The sequence below is a fragment of the Chiloscyllium punctatum genome, chromosome 27 (genome assembly GCF_047496795.1).
Source record: "Chiloscyllium punctatum isolate Juve2018m chromosome 27, sChiPun1.3, whole genome shotgun sequence".
NCBI lineage: Eukaryota > Metazoa > Chordata > Chondrichthyes > Orectolobiformes > Hemiscylliidae > Chiloscyllium > Chiloscyllium punctatum.
The window spans coordinates 65,113,480-65,136,051 of NC_092765.1; the positions used below are offsets into that span (position 1 = coordinate 65,113,480).

The 22,572-nt window shown below is 40.4% G+C and overlaps 1 gene segment (V, D, J or C); it reads left to right on the forward strand.

The window, feature by feature from the left end:
- Positions 1 to 286: 286 nt before the first annotated feature.
- LOC140453330 (Ig heavy chain C region, membrane-bound form-like) lies at positions 287 to 22,522 on the forward strand. The segment is given in 9 exon segments: positions 287 to 397; positions 523 to 845; positions 2,043 to 2,094; positions 12,277 to 12,582; positions 15,618 to 15,929; positions 17,887 to 18,195; positions 18,650 to 18,979; positions 21,790 to 21,917; positions 22,057 to 22,522. Coding segments are annotated over 9 exon segments (1,818 nt in total).
- The last annotated feature ends 50 nt before the right edge of the window (positions 22,523 to 22,572 follow it).

Sequence of the window (22,572 nt, forward strand, 5' to 3'; positions counted from 1 at the left end):
TGTTTTGTTTTGTTAAACAAAATATTTGCAACTAGCATCTGAAACAGACCTGAAGCTACTCAAATTTACTTCCAAAGAAGCTATTCAGCAAAACAAATATCCCAAGATGTGTATGTGTCCAAGTTTAAGCAGAACCTCATGTAAATACATGATTCCATGTGTTCGGGCTGTACAAGCTGGTATCAGGATCCAGTCTCAGCCTCTAGCAGGAAACCAACAGGCGGAAGCTGTCAGCCTGCCCCTTTCCGATGGCCATATAAATCCTGGGCACTAGACCGTAATTCAACACTCCTGGGTCGGCTCTGTTTAGAAAGATCTTGACAGAACCGTTTCCCACAAGTTATCAGAATGATTGTGTCGACACTTTTTCTCAGTTTGTTACTGACTTTCTTATCATGTAAGTGTTTTTTGTTCAAGTCTCTCTGTTACTGTCTCAATGTTAGTCTACCGCAGGAATGTAAAAGACACAGCCATCATTTAATCTGCATTAATGCTCATGGTTTATTTGTTTTCTTTTTAAAGGTGTCCAGTCGGAGATTGTGTTGACCCAGCCAGAGGCAGAGACTGGCCGTCCCGCAGGCAGCCTGAAACTGACCTGTAAAACCAGCGGCTTCGATCTTAGCAGCTACGACATGTACTGGGTCCGACAGGTTCCCGGACAGGGTCTGGAGTGGCTGCTTTGGTACTATAGTTCAAACAGCAATAACTATGCACCAGCGATTAAGGGTCAATTTACTGCGTCCAAAGACACTTCAAACAACATTTTCGCGTTGGACATGGAGGACCTGAAGATCAAAGACACCGCCATCTATTACTGTGCAAGAGACCACAGCGAGAGGAACCAGGTCTGCACCGGTTCAAAAACTGCTCGAGGGAATATTTTGTCAATTCCACCATAAACTGACGGTCAGTACGAGTTTTAAATACAATTATACCAACTGTGATCTGAAGCAGACCTCAGGCTGCCTCTTACATAACGATCAAAGAGGAAATGTACCATTTAAACTAGCAAACTGGTGACACAATGGGGCAATGTTTTGGGCATGTCATATGTACTGCTAACACTTCCATCAATTAAATGCTCGGACAAAATGTTAGTTTTAATATATCTGACAGCTCAGGAAATCACTGCTAATTGTTATGTCAACTACGGCATTCATTCTAAACATGATCAGTACTAAATGGCTCTTTCAAATGAAAATTGAGACCTCGAGTAAAGAACAGATAATGAGTGTACTGGTCTCCATCATTGTGATACTACAGTGGGTCACAGTGTTGTGCACAGCGACATCCTCATACAATAACCACTGACAAGGATTTATCTCAAGTTGGTGATTTCTACAGTGGCAGGAGCGAGAAATAATGTGAGATGCAATTTAAGTGCAATCCAGTAGTGCTAGTTTGTACAATTCTATAATTTATTTCTACCTTCTTCGTGTTGATTGTCAAGTTAAATGCAGACCAAACCTGGAAAAGTATTCCAAGCTTTCAAAATACAATGAAGAGTAAAAGCTGAAATAATGCACCAAATCATTTTAAGAGGAGTCTGAATCACTGCTTTCCAGGAAGTGAACAAATTGTCTGCATTTTACAGTTTACAGTCTGTCATAGTATTTGACACAACGTGTCTCACAGTGATATAACTGGAGAGACACTGCAATTATGATCAATACAAAAACCTATTCAGCCTCCATTGTTTGAAACTAGTCAGTGATTACTTCGACAAACCGTTTTAACCTACAGTGCAGTGTTAGTTCTGTGGGGTTTAATGCCAGTATCACTATTTAATTTGTAAAAGTGTTGGGTAATTATCGATACACCAGTTGGGGATTTTGAGAATCAGCTCATGTGTTACTCTGTGAAGTATAAAACAGTATTACAATTTATCAAGAATGATCAGAATTCACTAGCGCAATTATGTGATGAAGATTTATCGTGACTTTATTTTGCCTGTGGTTCTGAACATTTAAAATGATGGTAGATTTTTGATTTGTTTTATTCAGGGCTAGTTATTGTGTAACACAGTCCAGAGAATGTAACACTGTGACGAACTTGGCTACTGGGGCCAAGGGACCATGGTGACAGTGACTTCAGGTAAGAACTTTAAACTTTCTTAGTGACTTTTTAAAAAACTTTCTATTCATGCGACTAATTTCTGAATTAAATGAAACTCAGATTCTGTGCTGGGTTTGGTTTGGTTCTGATTAATTTTTATTCACGCTGATTATAGACTTCAGTTAAGGCTCAGCAAATATTTATAATGGTGATGATGGAGTCAGTTGCTCGGTGTTCTGTTTTTTTGATCAGATGGACATTCTGTGTGGCTGGGTTACTTGAAACACCTAATGTCTCTTAATCAGTCAGCTATAAATAATGTTTAATGTCAGTGACACCCTGACTGTGAGTTTTATTATCAACAACAAATGCAAGAATTCAAAGATGTTCGAGATATTACCAAACATGATTAAAATATGCTAAAATATCATTATTCATTTCTTGAATACATGTTCTTACCATGATTATATTTTCACATTTATTTTGTTAATTAGTTGATGACAAGCAGGTTAGAAACAGTCATAGAATTTTCTTGCGGTGCTATATTTCATTCTGTTGATTAGATTCTGAGTTTGTTTTACTTGATTCTTTTGAATTGAGTTGATTGGAGTTTGGCTTTGTTTTAGTTGATTCGGTTGAACTGTGTTAATTGGATTCTGACTTTGCTTTTACTTGGTTTTGTTGAATTGCGTTGATTGGTTTTTGAAATTGTTTTATTTGATTCTGTTGAATTGAATTGGTTGGATTCTGATTATGTTTCATTCAAATCTGTTGTTTTGAGTTGATTGGATTCTGATTTTATTTTCCTTGATTCTGTTGAATTGAGTTGATTGCATTCTTATTCAGTTTGTGAAATTGATCAGCGTTTTCATGCTTTCTGTAATTGGTGTTTTCTTTCTGGTGAGGAGATTGACTCTCTGGATTACTGTTCATTACCAATATTTGTGAAGTTCTTTTGTTTTTCATGAATCATTTCTGCATTTGTTAAACTTATATGACACATTTTTCTCTGCTTGATTGAAAATATTAAATCCATTTGTTACGGTCTGAAAACCAACTTAAGGCAGAAACCCGGAAGTGAGACATGAAAAAAGTAAGTTTTTAGTGCATTGACGTTTTTAAAAAAAACTCAGTTCTAATTGTAAATTAACTGAAAATTTGGGACTAAAATCTGAAACTGCAGAATTGATCAGATTATGTAATTGAAACTAACTTAAAATTATAATGTGGTAATATTTGTCCATTCAGTAATTTTGTTTTGACCATGAAGTGATTAATCAAAATATGCCTTCAACCGCTCTACTGTGTGCTGCACAGGATTGTCATGATCAAGAAGGGTGTGCAGGTTGGAAATAAGTTAAACTGTTGCCAGAAACGTAACAGCTTTAAGTGTTAAGTTCCCTCACAAACAAGGTTGCTGTTATGACTTGTTATTTCTATTCAATTTAATCATTAGTTTGCTTGATACTGAGTAGCTTTGTTTGACTTCAATTTGTTTTTTTTTGTGAGGTTACATCATGTTCTTGGTTCTGTTGAAAATGTTTGCAGAGCTAGTTCTGCCGCAAACACAGTGTTGTGATCTGGTGATCGTTGATCTGTTGAGGAGGGTCTGTGCTTGGGGAACATTAAATGTGTTATATTTGGGAAACCGTTTCTGGTTTCTACAATGATTTTGCAATGTTAACACGATTGGTGACAGTGAACCGCTCCAGGTTCCTCATTCAATGCAATCGGCATGCGAGTTGAAATTTCATAAAGCCTGTTATTAAGTGAAAGGCAAATCGCAAAGGTTTTAGAAATGAAGGGAAAACAGATACCTTCGGGCGCCATTTGTACTTGAAATAAATAATGAAGGATTAATCTAATCCATGCTTTACAATCAAAATTCAGAAGTCCACTATCTAGTTCAATCACAAGGTCTGTCTTTAAACAGTTTACAAGTCAGAGAGAAATAGAAATAGAATTTCAAAAGTCTGATGTTCCAATAGTTCTTGCTCTTGAGCAAAAATGCCATGACTGTTATAATTGATCAAGAAACACCTTTCAATTCCGCTGTACACTACATACATATTTTTCTGGCTGGAAAAGATCATTGGCAAAGACCATTTGGAAATTCTGCACAATTCTATGAAGAACTGATCAGTTTCACTGCTTTGATCAGTTTCACGCGTAAATTGAGTTAATTAATTGTTATGTCCCTGATTAAACTGGATTTTCAGGATAAAAATAAAACATTAACTGAATTATTTAATCTGCACAGTGTTTTAGGTGTTCCCAATCAGTGCATTTTAAATAAATAGTTACATTTTACAACAAAATATCAAGTGAAGTCATTCTTTCGGAAACAACTGCTATAGTGAATTATGTGACCAAGGCCAAATTTCGAATTAATTAAAATAATCCACCCATGAACTCACAGGGCAGCATGGTGGCTCAGTGGTTGGCACTGCTGCCTCACAACTCCAGGGTCCCAATTTCGATTCCACCCTCTGGTGACTGCCTGTGTAGAGTTTGTACATTCTCCCTGTGTCTGCATGAGTTTCTTTCGGGCGCTCTGGTTTCCTACTACAGTCCAAAAGATGGGCAAGTCAGGTGATTGTGCAATTTAGCACAGCCGTAGTGTTCAGGGATGTCTAGGTTAGAGTGCATTAGTCAGGGGTAAATATAAATTAAGGGGAATGGGTCTGGGTGGGCTACTTACTGTTCAGAGGGTCAGTGTGGAATTGTTGGGCCAAATGGCCTGTTTCCATACTGTAAGAACTCTATTCTTAAAACCATGGGAGTGCTTGCTGCAAATGCAGAGAATTCATTTTACATCGATGTGTTCAGACGTATGCAGAGTTCACAAATTTGCAGAAGACATGAACTAGAGGATAAGAGAGCACATTGTTTATTCAGACACTGAAAATAGAGTAATATTTATTTTAATTAATATACTTGACCGATTTATTGCAATGTAGTGATCGGAAGGAATCTGCTCACATTAGTTAAGTGTGACAATCATTTAGATTAGATTTCCTGCAGTATGTATCGGGCCATTTGGCCCAACAAGTCCACACGGACCCTCTGAAGAGTAACCCACCCAGACCCATTCCCCTACCCTATATTTACCCCTGACTAATGCACCTAACACTATGGACAATATAGCATGACCAGTTCACCTGACATGCACATCTTTGGATTGTGGGAGGAAATCCACACAGACACAGGGGAGATTGTGTAAACTCCACATAGGCAGTCACCCGAGGCTGGAACCGAGCCTGGGTACCTGGATCTGTGAGGCAGCAGTGCCCACATTTACTTAGACATCTGTTAAAGTGGGCAACTCCAGACAGAAGCATGTTTTCAATTCATACCTTTTTAAACATTTTCGTTCATTAAAAGCAGTTAACAAGAAAATGACCTTGCCCTGATTCCTTCAACAGAAATGCTTTCCACACTGGAATGCAGTATTGACTTTATGCAGTGCATTAGTCCTCTGGTTAGTTCCTCTGATGAATGTTCAATTACAGTGAATATATTTGACGTGAGGAGTTGAGCAATGTATCCTCTAGGATTAAGTCTGTTGTACAGTTTGTTTCAGTGCTATCTCTGACTAACTTGTCAACGGTCCTGACCATTTGTAAATTGTCCAGTTCGGATACCTGAATCTCAGACAGTTCAATTTCATCTCGCGCTTCAAAACCACTTTTATCGGCCAGAAATACAATATTGGATTAGGTGCCTCAGAATTGAGAGCACTGACTAAGTTGTTCCAATCAGAACGAACGTTTCAGGAACAAAAGGCAGATAGCAAGAGTTTTGAAATTGGTTGTTGGCAACAAGAGATATTTGATTGAGTGAGGCAGAGGGAAATGTGCTGTATATTTTCTTTGTGCCCTCAGTTATGCAGGACATGTTTCGTGGCACAATGTAGAATCAGAATATTTTTGCATCTTATTATTTGAAAACATATTATCAGCTTTTAATGTCACTGGCAATGGTTATATTACTCTACAAAACATTTTAATCTTTTTCAAACGAAGGAGACGGTCTGGTGCAGCAACATTCACAGGGGAAAGAGGAAGGGAGTTCGAGGTTGGAATCCAGTGACAGTGAATTGATGGCAATGCAATTCCTAGTTTATTCCTCTGTAGTTCCCATAGAGTTTGAACAATTTGGAGCTGCTATCAAAGTACTCTTGGATAAATGTTGAAATGTTACTTTCATTGTACAAACATTCTGGAACAATCCCTGGTTGTTGGAAGATGTTAATAAAGGTGTTTATGTACTGTCAAAACAGGTGGGCTGTTTTCTCCGTGATAGTGTCAAGCTCATTGTGTTCAGGTCTGTTGTGATGTTGTAGTAGTATCCCTGATTCTGTGCCAGGTGGCCTGTATTCACTTGCAACCTGTTAGAGAGGTATGTAACACCATCTCTTATCAGGTTACTTCAGTGCAGGAAAGCAGATTGAAATATTTGGGTGTTTGTTGGAATTCCACTCACAGAGGCCAGTGAAATCTATTCAATCGCTGTCCTGACTTGTGTCTCTTAGATATTAAACAGAATTTTGGTGGTTAGCAGCTTTTTCCAGATCAATATTTGTTCACAAGCTTTTGGGCATTGCTAGATGGGGTTAATGGAGTCAGTGTTCAAAGAAATCCCAGCTTTTGACTTGCTGTTCTAACAATATCATTTATAACTAAACCAGAATGAATCATTTTGGAAGCATATTTGATGAGATTATGCTTAGGCTGTTTTACTTTATATTAAACCAGTGCTGTCGCTGAATTTGATTGTTCAGTACGGTGGGGGTTCCGCTGAATCCAACACTTGCAGCAGATGGAGATAGCTTTTCAGTTGGTCTTCAATTGCTATCTCAGACCATCCAGTACCTCTGCTTAGAATCCTTTCTCCAACAGGAGTCAAGCCAACGTAATCACGGTTTATCTCAACAGGTGTGAGCTCTTGTGTCAAAAACATGAAAACAATTTGGTGAAGAGGGGATCTCTGGGTCCGAAAGGTTAACCTTGCCTTCTCTCCACAGGAGCTGCTAGACCTGCTGAGTTTCTTCAGAAATTTCTGTCTTTTATTTTGGTTTTCTAGCATTTAAAATTTGTTGTTTCATTGAAAAAAGTTCTTTTCGATTAAACACGTTCTTCGGAGAGAAGATGCATTTGACCAAATTGTGAATGTTCAGAGATATTAAATATCAGAGAAGTATTGAATTTGAGCACCCTGATCTCGAGCTGTAGTTTCACAAGAAACTATTATGAAGTGACAACACACTCCAGAGTGCAGTGGCTGCTGTAATTGGGTGGAAGTTATTTTGCTCACTCAAATAGAGAATGTCAATGATCCCATTACAAATAATCAACAGAAGTTTTTTTTAAAGCATGTGTGAAACAATTAATTTGTTGAAATATTTTAATAAAAAGTGTTCACCACCAGTGCTAGCTTAATGAATGACACAATGATAGGAAGGTAGGGGCAAGAGGAGGGCACTCAGCCCCTCGAGCTGTTCCACCACTTACTTAGATCATGGAGCATCTGTGAGCTAAATCCACATGTCTCCCTTTGGCTAAAACTCTTTAACACCTTTGATTAACAAGCAAAAACTATCCCAGATTTATTGATTCGACTGCCCATAACAAAGGGAGACATTCCTGTGAGTACTGTGACACAATGAGGCTGGAATTAATTGCTCATGAAAGTAAACTTTAAATCTCTGACAATTTCCAATTGAAACATCCCAATAATCAAATTTCATTAATTTAACACTATACTTCCCTGGAATAAAGAAATATAATGTGTGATTGCCTTGCTAAAAATGAGGGAAGCTTCATTCCTATTATATGATTAAGAAATAGCTCTGTTCATTCAGTGAAAACACAGTCAAATCACACAAAAGGAAACCATGTCATCTTGTGTAGACACACAAGTGCCTCAAATAATTTACAATTCTTCCAGTGGTTGTTTGAATCTCTAGACAGGTATGGAAGTGTCAGACTTTTTATATTGCCTTGAGAAACCAGTTATCATCAGTCTATTTGAATTGCTGAAGTTTGTGTGGTATTAGCACATTCACAGCGCTGGTAGGAAGTGAGTCCCATGGCTGTGATTGAGGAAGAGGAAACGGGCAGGGAAATAGTTGAGAGTCAAGTTGAAGTCTGATTTGGAGGAAAGCTTTCAGGAGAAGCATTTACATGCATGTGCGCCCTTATCCTCAAGGATCACAATTTTGGAACATGCTGTCGAAGGGACATGCAAAATGGAAGCTGAAGAAGGCCCCTCGGCCCCTCTAGAAGGTGATTCCATTCATGGGATCATCATTAATCTTGCTGCTCACCAGTCTTCCCAACACACTGATAACATTGAACCTGATTGTTTACTGTTCAGCAAAAGAATCGTGAACCTTTGGAATTCTCCACCACAGAAATTGATTGAGGACAAAACATTAAATGATTTCAATCAAGAGATAGATTCCTTCAATTCTTAAAAAAAAATGCTACAGGTATGTGGGAGAAAGGGAAACAGGCTACAATATTGGTTGAAAGCCATGAAAACATTGAATGGGACATGGTTTGTAGGTTTGTAAGTTTGCATGTAATGCCAATGTTGGTGGTATAATTGGCAGTGAAAGTCATCTAAACGTACAATGAGATCTTGATCAGCTGGGCCAATGGGCTGAGGAGTGGCAGATGGAGTTTAATTTAAATGAATACGATGTGTTGCTTTTTGAGAAGATAAGTCAGGTCACAACTTACAGAGTTAATGGTAGGGAACTGGATAGTGATGTTAAACACAGGACCCTGAGGGTTCAGACTCATAGAGTCTTACAGAGTTAATGGTAGGGCACTGGGTAGTGATGTTAAACACAGGGCCCTGAGGGTCCATACTCAAAGATTCTTACAGAGTTAATGGTAGGGCACTGGGTAGTGATGTTAAACTCAGGGCCCTGAGGGTCCATACTCAAAGATTCTTACAGAGTTAATGGTAGGGCACCGGATAGTGATGTTAAACACAGGGCCCAGAGGGTTCAGACTCATAGATTCTTGAAAGCGTTGTCTCAAGTAGCTAGTGTGTTGAAGGTGTTTGGCACATGTACCTTCATTGGTCGGAGCACTGAGTGCAGGAGTTAGGGCTTCATGTTGTAACTGTCCAAAACATTGGAATGAACTGCCAGAGGAAGTGGTAAATGCAGAGATAGGTCCAACATTTAGAAGACATTTGAACAGCTACAGGAACTGGATTGATCTGGATGGATATGGGCCAAAGGCAGGCAAGTGGAATTAGTTTAATTTGGGAACTCTGGTCACCATGGATGGGTTGGACCAAAGGAACAATTTCTGTGCTGTACGACTTTATGACTCACTGAATTTATGTTGGAGTAGGCTCAAAGTTGGAAGGTGGTTAGCAAGTGAGGGGCAAGATTGGGCATGTGGGAGAGTTTGGGCTGGTAGGCTGTGAGGTGTTGGCTGGCTGCTGGGTAAGCTTTCATGCACTCGATCTGGTCTCAGGATAATTTGTTCGAATTGTGCTTGGTAGGTGAGGGGTAGTTTGAGATGAAATGCAGGAGGTCTGTCTTTGCCAGACAGGTTTATGGAGAGGTGGGCAGGATGCCAGGCTGGTTAGTGTAGAGGTGGGCAGAGTGCCAGGATGTTTCGGGGGTGGAAGGTCACTGTAAGGAAGTGACAGGTGGACGTGTTGTCAAAATGCAAAGCTCGGAGTCTGGCAAAATGGTAGGTTATAAAGCACAGATGTGAAAGGAGCTGGGATGCAATGTACACAGGTTGACTTGGGTAAGATGAGAGGTCAGTGATCAAGGGCTGAGGTCATGTCTTGGGTAGTGGGCTTTTGTCAGAGGTTGTGAAAATGATGGTGCCAGGTCCAGTCAGGGCCAGATTCACCATGGGCCAGGTGCAGGGCGGCAGGTGTGTAAATGAGTGAAAGGAATTGAGATCATACGTCCATCTGGAATATAGAATATAGAACATTACAGTGCAGTACAGGCCCTTCAGCCCTCGATGTTGTGCTGACCCGTGGAACCAATCTGAAGCCTATCTATCCTACACTATTCCATTTTCATCCATATATTTATCCAATGACCTTTTAAATGCCCTGAAAGTTGGCGAGTGTACTGTTGTTGCAGGCAGTGGGTTCCATGGCCCTACTACTCTCTGAGTAAAGAAACAACCTCTGACATCTGTCATCTATGTTCTCTCCTGCTAGCCATCACTATTCAAGGAAAAAGACTTGCACTGTCCACCCTCTGTTTATCTTTTATGTATCAATTAAGTCACCTCTCAACCTTCTTCTCTCAAACAAAAACAGCCTCAAGACCCTCATCCTTTCCTAATTAAACGTTCCCGCCATACCAAACAACATCCTGGTAAACCTCCTTTGAACTCTTCCAAAGCTTCCACATTCTCTCTATAATGTGGTGACCTGAACAGTACACAATACTCCCAAGTGCGGCCACACTAGAGTTTTGTACAGCTGCAGCCTATCCTCGTGGTTCTGAAACTCAGTCTCTCTATCGATGAAAGCCAACACAAAGTATGCCTTCTTAACAACTCTATCAAACTGGCTGGCAACTTTTAGGGATCTATGTACATGTTCACCGAGATCTCTCTGCTCAGCTACACTACCAATATGGATTGCCTTGGATGTGTTTCGTGTGATAGGGGTTGTGTGTTCCGGGCATGAATGGGTGTATAGCAGGGTAGGGTTTGTCAATGTGAGTGGAAATTTAGGTCTAGACAGAGTAAGAGCAGTGGTTAGTCTGAAAGATAAGGTTTGGTGGTGAACTGTGTGTCAATTTGATAGTTATGAAAGTTAAAGATTACTAGTTCATTTCTGAAATCATATTTACGTAAATACTCAGCTGTAACACTCCAAAGTCTCTGAACCTTAATGGCCCTCCATTTTTCAGAGGCCTCCAGAATTCAGATAATTGTAAATTAGATGTTTCAACTTCCAGACAATTGGCATGAGTTCAGCCGTGACAGCTATCCTCCCCATCCCAGTGCTCAGCTCCTGCCTGTGCTGCTGCTGCAGTGACCTTCCTCCCAGAGAGAACATTCTGCCTTGCATTGATAAGTGAGGAAGGCTCACTGGAGCTGATTTCCAGGTATGGGGACAGCAAACACGAGGGGACACAACTTTAAAGTGAGGGGAGATAGGTATAAGACAGATGTCAGAGGTAGTTTCCTTACTAATTGAGTAGTAAGGGTATGGAATGCATTGCCTGCAACGGTAGTAGATTCGCTAAGTTCAAGTGCATTTAAGTCGTCATTGGACAGGCTTGGATGCTGCCTGAACTGCTGTGCTCTTTCAGCACCACGAATCCAGAATCTGGTTTCCCGCATCTGTAGTCATTGTTTTTACCTAGGCATATAGATGTACATGGAATAGTGTAGGTGGGATGGGCTTCAGATTAGTATGACAGGGCAGCGCAATATCGAGGGCCGAAGGGCCTGTATTGCACTGTAATGTTCTATGTTCTATGATTCACTCTGATTTCTCTCCGGGGGTACTGCCAGCTGTTGGGTATTTCCAGCAGCACGGTACCTAGTGGGACAGCATGCTGGTTCCGTGGTTAGCGCTGCTGCCTCACAGTGCTAGGGACTCGGGTTCCATTTCAGCCTTGGGTGACTGTCTGTGTGGAGTTGGCACTTTCTCCCCATGTCTGTGTGCGTTTCTTCCCACAGTCCAAAAATGTGCAAGCTGGGGGAATTGCAAATGTTGTGTTCAGTGATTTGGGAGGTAAGGTGCATTAGTCAGGGTTAACTGTAGCATAATAGGGTAGGGGAATGGGTCAGGATGGGTTACTTTTCAGAGGGTGGGTGTGGACTTGTTGGGCCAAATGGCCTGTTTGCACACACTGTGGAATTTCGAGGAATCTGCATTTCCTTGGTTTGTATTTTGTGAAACGTCTCTGCTCTTCACAGCAATCCAGTGAAAGTGTCAGTTGGTGAGATTTTCAAACAGTTACTGGGGTGAGATCAGGATGTTCTTCTTCCGAAATTATATGGTAATGGTCAAGGTCGAGGGCATGTTTCTAAAGAGGGAACCAATGATCATGATCAGCAACTGGTAGGAAACAAAAATAAACTCCAGTTATGCTGTAGACTTCAGTGGGAGCATACTGGCAAACGTTCACGGCTGAGGATGTATTTGAGTAACTGATAAGGACAAATGAACAGAAACTAACATGCTCAATTGGTCATTCTATTGTAGCGACACCATCTCCCCCCACGCTTTATGGCCTGGTCTCCTCCTGTCAGGAACACGACACCGGTTCTGCGACCTTTGGTTGTTTGGCGATGGACTATTCCCCTGACGTCTCCAAGGTAACCTGGAAGAAAGGTGGGGAGCTAATCACAACTGGATTTAAGACTTACCCATCAGTGAGAAACAAGAAGGGATCCTACACCCTGAGCAGCCAGTTAACCCTGCCCGGGTCAGCGGCAGATTGCCCCAGCAAAATCTACTGTGAGGTTCAACACAGCGGGTCACACAAGAGCAAAGAAATGCCATGTCCAGGTACGTGTTGTGGGAACTGAGATAAACAGAGCATCTGGGATTAATATGAAGAAGGCATTATTTATAACCGTTTTCACAGAATCACCTTATAAAGCACAGGAAAAAGGCCCTTTGATCCATCCAGTTCACGCCTATCAATAACAGCCATTTAACTCTTCCAGTCTCATGTGCCAGCACATGATCCATTGCCTTGTGTGACTTGCCCTTGCAAGGATGCATCTCAATACTTCATACTTATTATGAGGGGCTCAGTCTCTACATGACTTATAGGTGCTGAGCACCAGACTAACACCATCCTCTGTTTAATTTGGTTTTCCCCTGAGGTCCACTTGGAACGCCCTGGCCTTACCTTCACCCTGTGCCCCTGAGGCATTGATCTCTCCATCAAGGGGAAAGGTTTCATCCAGTTGACCCTGTCTATGCCTAAAATAATTCGAGACATCATGATAATCTTCTCCCTAATTCTCCTCTGCTCCAGGGAAAACCCCTGTCAATCTAAACTAGTTTCATAACTAAAACCCTCCAACCCAGGCAAGATCCTGGCAAATCTCATCAATACTGCCTTCAGTGTAATCATATTCCTTCCATAACATGCACACAACGCTTCAGTATGGCCGAACCAGTATTCTCTTAAGTTCCAGTAACATCTCCCTACTCTTCATTGTCAATGTCTCGGCTCATAAAAGCAAATATCCTCCCACTTTCTTAGCCTCTTTATCCAGACGACACAGTACTATAGGAGATCGGTGGGTACATGCACCAAAGATCCTCAGTCCTTTCCAGGGTTCCACCGTTCAAAACGTCACACCTCACAGATTCTTCTGCCGAATTACATCACCCTACATTTATCCAGAATAATTTCCATTTGCAACTTCTCTTCACATATAACCAACCCATTTATATCCTCCTGCGATCTAAAGCCATTATGCTCATGACTTACCAACATGACAGCTTTAATTTCATCTGTGAATTCACTGGTTAATCCCCTAAATCTGAGTACATAGATTTCCAGTCACGCAGACACCCGATGACTATTATCCACTGCTCCCACCACTCAGCCAGTTCTAGATCCAATCTGTCAAATTAACTCAGATCCCATTGGCTCTGATTATTGCTGTCATCTGGACATCGAGTTATCTCTCTGAAAACTACTATCAAATTGTTACACATGACTTCCTCTCAATAAAACCGTGCTGAAAATTGTTTTTTTATCTTCCAAATGAAGACTAATTTCACTTCTCAAAAGTTTCCTTACCACTGAGACTAGCTTGACAGATCTGTGTTTTCATTATTTATGCTTTCCTTCGCCCTGCATAACAGTGCAACGTTGGCTGATCTACACTCACTTGGCACAACTGCTGTGGCCAGACAGGAATTCTAAATTATTGTCAGCGACCCAACTATTTCATCCTTTGCATCGCTCAACCGCTTGGTATACTTTTCATCTGCCCTGGAAACATAACCACTTTTCATTCAGCAAGACAACACAGAACATCACGTCATGTGTCCTAATTTCTGCAAACTCCATCACAACACCCCTCCATGATTTCTGTCCCCACATTGTCCCTCTTACTAGTGGACACTGGCACAACATGTTCGTTTTGACCACAACCTAATCCTCCGACTCCACTCCAATAATAACACTTAATGGGCATTACTGTTTCCCGAATAATTCTTTTATTCTTAATGAACCTGTAACTTTTAAAAATATTTTCCTTTATTTTGACTGTTATTATTTTCTCATTGTCCCTTTTGCTCTTCTAATTCCTTTGTCTTTCAAACTCCCCCTTGCACGTTCTGTATTCCATACTAATTTCTATTGTTTTGAGATTTCAGTATAGACCGGAAGCCTCCCTTGTTTCTCTTTATCTCACCCTCCATCCCCTTTGGTGTCCAGAGCCCGAAGCATTCTTGATCCCATGCAGTGGCTTCCTGGGAAATGTTCTCCCTGTGATTTTCCTATCTCTTTCTTAAATGTGTCACACTGCTGTGACTCAGATTTACCAATAAGTGTCAGCTTCCAGTCCACTCTGGTCAAGTCATGACCTGATCTTACTAAAATTGTCCTTCCCCTTTTAAGAACATTGGGCCAATTTCTATTCCTTTGCAGTACAATCTGAAATCCAATTGATTTACGATCACTGTCTGCAAAGTGCTCCACCATTGAGGTTTTACCCACTGGGTCGACTTCATTCCCTAAAGTTAAGTCCAGGTTCATCCCTCTCTTGCAAGGACTGTATTAAAATTCTCAGTATTAAACACATTCTTTGTTAAAATATTCTCCTGGGGGCATTTTCAGAATTCTGCTCCCTCTAAATTTTTGACAAAATGAAGATCCAAGCCTATGCTGAGGAAGTTAAAAACCTCTTTTCTCATTCCCCTATTCAATTTACATTTCTCTGAAATTTGCCCATGTATCTGCACTTGGTCTTTTGGACATACAGTGAGGTCTATCGTGCTCTCACAGTAATTATGTTTGCTGTATTTTGGTTTTGAAGTACTGTCCATTTGCTTTTGTTCGAGGAGGTATCCATGGTTTCATTTCTCTTTACAGCCTAAAATACTCTTGTCAGAATTGCGACAGAAGCAACATTCTGTACCGCACACCCCCAGCCCCCATCCTTTTCCATCTTTCCCTGTCTCGCCTGATGGCACTCAATCCTGGAATATTGAATAGCCCACTCCTGCCCCGCTCTCAATATGTCTCCGTGATAGCAACCGTGTCATTTCCTCCGGTAATTCACCTGTCTTGGTCATCAGACTCTGTCATTAAAACGAATACCATCCAACATTGCTATCTCCCTTCTGATGTTACCGGCCTATAGTTTCTATGCCTCCTTGACTCCCTTGCTGTGTCCAATAATTTTAGCCTTTCACATTGTCCTGCTGATCTTTCTGTGTGGATCCCAGCTTCTCCAGCACTCGGCACAATTATGATTCTTGTATCCATTAACCACAAGAAACCTTGATATATGAGAACTGATTGTATTTGTTATGACATTCGTCAGATAATTTATGCGATGTGTTTCCTAAAGGTCCAGGTCCTCTCTCACCAACTCTTCTCCTAACTGTGAGCTCCAGTGAAGAAATCGCAAGCAGCAAATTTGCAACCATCGTCTGTTCAATCATCGATTTCCATCCGAAGTCAATCTCCGTGATTTGGTTGAAAAATGGCCGACCCTTGGATTCTGGCTTCTTCACGTCTCCCGTGTGTGAGGCGAAGGGCAACTTCTCGGTGACGAGTCGGCTGATGGTCCCTTATGGTGAATGGTTCAACAGCGCAGTCTGTACCTGCCAGGTCACTCATGGAGAGAACACTCAAAGTAAAAACATCACCGCACTCCAGGGTAAGAGACACACACTGAGAGAGCTACAAATCACTCTGAACTCTGATCTGAATCAAACACACTAATTTATCAGGCATAGTAAACAGCACGGTACAGCTTCTTGTTTCCCAACATGCCACGTATCTCATTTCAGTTTGAGTGTTACATTAGCATTGCTCATAATTCAACATTTTAGCAAGTCAGAAAAGCATGTTTCCGCTGTGTTGAAGATAGATATATAGACAGAGAGCTTTGTTAAATAGTTTGTTGCCTGACCATGCTGGGAAAGGCATTCAGAGTGCTGAATCCTTGCCTGGTAACCGCTTCAAAGATAGGTTTGGGGGTGGAGGGGGAATATTGGAGAGATATCTGAAACATAGAAAATACTGAGAGACTGAGGTCGAGTGAACATGGGATAGATGTTTTGACTGGTAGGCCAGACTAGGACCCAAGGGCACAATCTCATGGTCAAAGGGGCACCGTTTAGAACTGAAATGGGGAGGAATTTCTTCAGCCAGAGGGTGATGAGGCTGTGGAACTTGTTGCTGCAGAGGGCTGTGGAGGCCAGGCCATTGTGTGTATTAAAGCCAGAGATCGATCGGCTCTTGTTTAGTATGGGGAGAAGACAGTAGAATGGCTTTAGCCCGAAATGTCGATTTTCCTGCTCGTCGGATGCTGCCTGACCTGCTGTGCTTTTCCAGCATCATTCGGATCTAAACTCTGGATTGGCTGAACAGCCTTATTCTGATCCTCTATCTTATGGTGTTGTGGTCTCAAAATGACGTGGTTAAAATATGCAGTGACCCTGACTTGAAAATAAATCAAAATGCGTTCAGTGCTTCATTCCCTGCTCAGGAATGACCTGTTGGCCTTGGACACTGTACGACATCGATTTTTTATCTGGTACTGAGCTCTTTCACTTCATTTATGGGACCAGATCACAGACCAAGTGGGTATCACATCAACTGGGATAAACGTGATCTCACTGAGATTCTTTAAGATGCTCTCTGTAATTAGTGGATGAGGCAGGAGAATAAATTCTGGTAAGAACACTCCAATAGGGATGAATGAACTAGGAAGTCGAGACAGGCTGATTTAGCCTGGTTTGGGGTGGCGATGTTTACACAGTGAGTAGCGGATGTCTATAAAACTAATGTACATTTCCATCGCGTTTGTAGATTAATTTAAGACATTTTTGTTTGTTTTTTTCTCCCCTGCTCTATGAAGAAATTAAAAAATGCACCTTAGTAAATAAAGTGAAAGTACAGACCAGTCATGAACTATGTGAATGGAGGGAAAGACTTAAGGAGATGGGTGTTCTTCTCGATATCCAATACTGTACTCAATGTCTTGTTTTCCGATCTACTCCAAACACAGCTCACGAGGAACAATGACATAAATTAGAGAATGACATCACACCAATAACGCAAAGTATTTTTGATCATTAAATATAATGAACAGAATTTCCATGGTTGTTCACCGCTCCTGTAACACGATAGAACTCTGTAAAGAGAATAATTATTATTTATTGGAATTTGTCCAAAATTTGGGTTGTGATTTGGCAGTCAGCGTGACCAGCAGCATTTGCACCTAAGGGTTATGAACATGGAAATGAACTCATTATATTCAGATTACTCTTGTCACAGTATCAATAGATTGTCTTAAGTGAGAGACAAACTCTGAAAGAAAGGTAATTCCATGGGTTACATGATGGTATCTTCGATGAGTTGACTTTTTTCACAGGTTTCACTTGTTACAAAGCCAGTGTTCTTTAGGAATAATTACACAGGGTATCTTATAGATAATCACAAATGCTTTCACAAATCAAAATGCATCAACAATAGTAAGCATCGTTTCAGCAATAGTTGGAGTTGCCATTTTGAAGGTAGTGTCTTCACCCTGTGAAGAAGGAATCTGAAGATTGGCTGTTTGTATCATAAAGGGGCATTTTTCATTGACTTTGATTTTTGTTTCATAGAAGATACCGAGTGCCACCCTAACACCGTTAAAATCCTCCCACCGCCAGTAGAACAAGTCTTACTGGAGGCGACGGTGACGTTAACCTGCGTTGTGTCCAATCTTCCTTCTGGAGTCAATGTGACCTGGAAACAAGAAAAGAAGCCTCTGAAAACAGAGATTGCTGACCAGCCTGGACAGAATCCCGACAGCGTGATCAGCAAATTAGACATTTCTACTGAAGCCTGGCTGAGTGGCGTTACTTTTGAATGTGTGGTATACCATCAGAATCTACCGACTCCGCTGAGAGACTCCATCCACAAGGAGAAAGGTGAGCGGTGAGATTAAAGCACAAAGGATCCCATGTGTAATCCAGATCCAGTTACATCAATGGTAGGCTTTGATTGGTAACGACCAAACACCGTTGGGAGGATTAATGATGCATCTGACGGCAGGATAGCTAGGTAGCTGATTAAGAAAAAGATGGACCAAAGGATATTGTATTCTGATTCAGTCAGATAAAGTGGGAAGGAGCCTGGGTTTTGACGTCACCATCAGCAATGACAGTTGGACAGAATGTCCTTGTTGTGGGCTGGAAACATGGAGGCAACTTTCACATTAGACTCGACCTTTTTTACTGGACAGAATGTGTACCATTCTGCTCCTTTAGTAAACAGAAGTGAATAAATCCCAAATTAAACATGGCGTATTTTAATATTTAGTGAAATTGTGATATTGGTTCAGGATTTTTTGGTTGATTTATATTTGTCTCAAATATTCTGCAGTGATTAATCCGCTGGAGCCATCAGTGTCGGTCCTCCTGCCACCAACAGAAGAAATCTCCGCTCAGAGGTTTCTCTCCCTCACCTGTTTAGTGAGAGGTTTCTCCCCCCGAGAGATCTTCGTCAAGTGGACAAACAATGACAAGCCGGTGAATCCCAGTAACTACAAGAACACCGAGGTGATGGCGGAGAGCGACAACATCTCCTTCTTCATGTACAGCCTGTTATCCATTACAGCGGAGGAGTGGGCCAGCGGTGCTTCTTACTCCTGTGTGGTGGGACATGAAGCGATTCCACTGAAGATCATCAACAGAACAGTCGATAAATCCAGTGGTAAACCGAGTTTCGTAAACATTTCATTTGCACTAATGGACACTGTTAATTCATGTCAATAAAAATCTCAAAGTTGCATTTAATAATTCAACAGAAGTAATAAAGTTTTTTTTTCTTCCAGTTGTGAGTTAAATACTGAATTAATTGTTTCTCACTCTGACTTACATTGCATCTGTGTAGTTAAAGTGAATTATTAACAGGTCTAGGACGAGTGTCTTGTGCAGTTAATGTTCTCTGCTCAGATACACCCTGGGTCAGAGACAGAGTAAAGCTCACTCATTGCAGGATTCCACCAAGTACCTTATCCATCCTAAATCCCTCTGTGACAAAATCTGACAATGTCCATTTTATGTCAAGGGTAGAGCACGAGTTTTGAACTTGGTGTTCTTGATTCCCCCGATTGGACATTCTTACAAAATTCAGGTCAGTGTTAAACTGCCACATTGCACCAATTGGAAATGTAAATTTAAGACACTTTAAAATTAAACTTGATTGGAACATACCAATTGTAAAGAGTGCAGAACAGTTTGAATGTCACCTTTGTTTCTGGGGAACTTCCAGGGATCTTGCACCAGCGCATGACAGAATGTATCTTCACTTTCACACCAAAGAGACTCAACAGATAAGTTGTAGTGGAGCAGAGGGGAGGGGAACGTTGAATGGTCTGTCCTCTTGCTCCCTGTGCAGAGTTTTCATGGTAGATGTCCCCTGTAATGTAACCCAGTTACTAACAGGAACAGTCAGCTTCTTGCTTACTGTCCAAAGATTTAACATTTCCCTGCAAAATAATACCTTTGAAGCATATTGGACACGCTGGGCTCTGTTAACAAATGATTAACATTGATTCCCATGATCCAAAACTGTTGTTTGCATCGTCCCGGTTTGAATTCCATAGTTTTGTCTCAGTTTTCTGGAGCATATGGGATCAATTCTGGTATTTGAATACCCGATAGCATTTTGTTTCACATACAGAACACAAGTAGACATTTTCTAATAAACATATTCAGAAATGTTATCAGTGGGGATTTGAACTCACGCCTTTTCTCTCAGAGACAGAAATTCTATCACTGCAACAGAAGAGTTGCTCATAAAACGCTTATCTCGCCACGACGATGGGAAATGTTTCCTACAACACCAAAGTCAAATCTAATTATGGGCAATCCATTAAAATTAGAACAATAAATTAGAATAATAAAAATTGCAGTCTGGTATAAGAACAGATACAGAGAGATGATCGCAAATACACATGTAATGACACATATACGGGCTCTCACCTAAAGACACATATTTATGTGCACACTGAAATGTGCATATAGATAAGATGTCACACACGCATACTTGCACAGAGCCACACATGCAAGTAGTACTTGAACACTCACCTAATCTCATACAAAAACTCACATACACCGAATGAAAATCATTTGCACAAATGAACAGGGGTACTCACACATAACCATGAGAAACATAGACACACGGTAACACACAAATGGGCATGAATACATATACGTTCATACAGCACAATGCATACAGACATACATGCATGAACACACAGATACAAATTTTGAAAAATGTCCTCCCACATGTCAACTCACACAGGTACGTAAATGCACAGAGATAATTATTAATATCATTATTTTCCCATTTTCAGAATCACAAACATACGATGACAGAGGCAGCTTAATTAGTTATTTTTAAATCACATTGATCAGCATATAGACATTATCACACGTACACACAAATTCAGAGTCTCACATGCAGACACACAAGTGCATAGGTTAACAAATAGAGGGGTGTTTATTAAATAAGGATAATGGGCACAAGCATCAGCAAACAATAACACAAACAAGCTTCTCAGGAGATGGTTTGGGAAAGATTGCCACACAAGCAAACATCATCATATAAATATAAACATCCATCAAAACATAACATTGTATGATAACATTTATTCAGCATAAACATGAAAATAACCCAGTGTAGGTAGGATCTGAAACAGACACATAAGCACACATTTTAGATAGCACTAATGAAAAGTGAACACTCACAAAGACATTACAAGATAAGCATAAGCAGCAATGAAGTGGCATATTAGCGTGATGATGCTTACGCAATGTGAAAAGACCAAAATTTAGGTACACAAACACATGAGCACACCAGCAGTAAAGGAACAGGAATATGTTTATTCATGCACAGACTCCAACATGGGCAAGAGTGAAGTAAGAGACTCTCATAACCATATACACAAACATTAAAGGTAAACCAAACACACCAAGCAGTGGATCAAATAAATTAAGGGACACATGTACAAAAACTTATTCCTAAATATACAGATCCTACAAACAAAAATATGAAGCAATGTCCTGACTGTGGTGTCACTTATATTTACGATTTGCCAAGCAATTGGTCACCAATACATAAAGATGAGAATTATATTTGAACTTTTATTCAGCGATGGCCACAATTTTCAACTAAAGTGCTGTCACAGCCTATATTTAAAATATAATGATATAATTAAAATAATCATTCATAATAAGCATTCCTCAAATAATAATATCCTTAAATAATAGATTAAAAGAAAAATAATTTAAAACATTCTGACATGGACAATGAAGAAAGAACATGTGCAGTTAGTATTTGTAATTTCTTGCTGAGAGTCAATAATGCACTAATAGAGATAGATAAGAGTCACATTTGAGAAATACCTGACTGCTTTATAAAGATGTAATGGTCTCTAATTACATGACTTAGATGCAGATAGATCGATCTGGATCAATAAACAATCTAAATGCGTTCTCTCGGCTTTATATTCATAGATTCAATAGATCGCACTTGGATTGAAGACTATGAGGATGATAACAGCAACATCTGGACAACTGCTTCCACGTTCATCACCTTGTTCTTCCTGAGTATCTTCTACAGTGCTGCCGTCACTCTGGTGAAGGTGAGGATAATCACATCTTTCTCACGACAAGCAGCACAATATGTTTTGTGAAATCTCTAAGTGTGCCATTGAATAAACATTAAATCTGAAAGACCCTGATCATAAATATCTGCGTCATTGCTTTATCTCTCTTTTCCAGGTTAAGTGAACGAATTGTGGACCCCTTTGATTTTCCTGATCTGCTTATCAAGATCTCTGAATCCCCAATCTACAATCTGTCCTGTTGTTGACTCTAGCAGTGAGATGACTTCAGTTTATCAGCATGTAACTGAGACAATTATTGATGGATTTTCCTTTTTACTTTGATATCTTTGAGATGGTTGTGGTTGGAAGAATTTGTAGCTTCCCAGTTGTTTGAAGCCCATTTTTTTTTGTTTTTATTTGTTCCTTACTCAGAATGGTTGCCTACCCTTTCTGATGAGCCTTTGTATTCCCTTTCTTGTGACTGTCACTGATGTACAGAAAATTCCCAACTCACAGCGCATGTGTTCTCATCTCAATGTGGCATCCAGCCATTATATTCACTTCTGTTAGCTTTTACATCAACTTTTTGGATAAAAATGCTTTCTGAAATGGTTAATAAATTTCGAATGAATATGCACTAACCTTGAGTTTGCTTAATTCTTTTTTCATGGCCAGTCAGTAATAAGACATT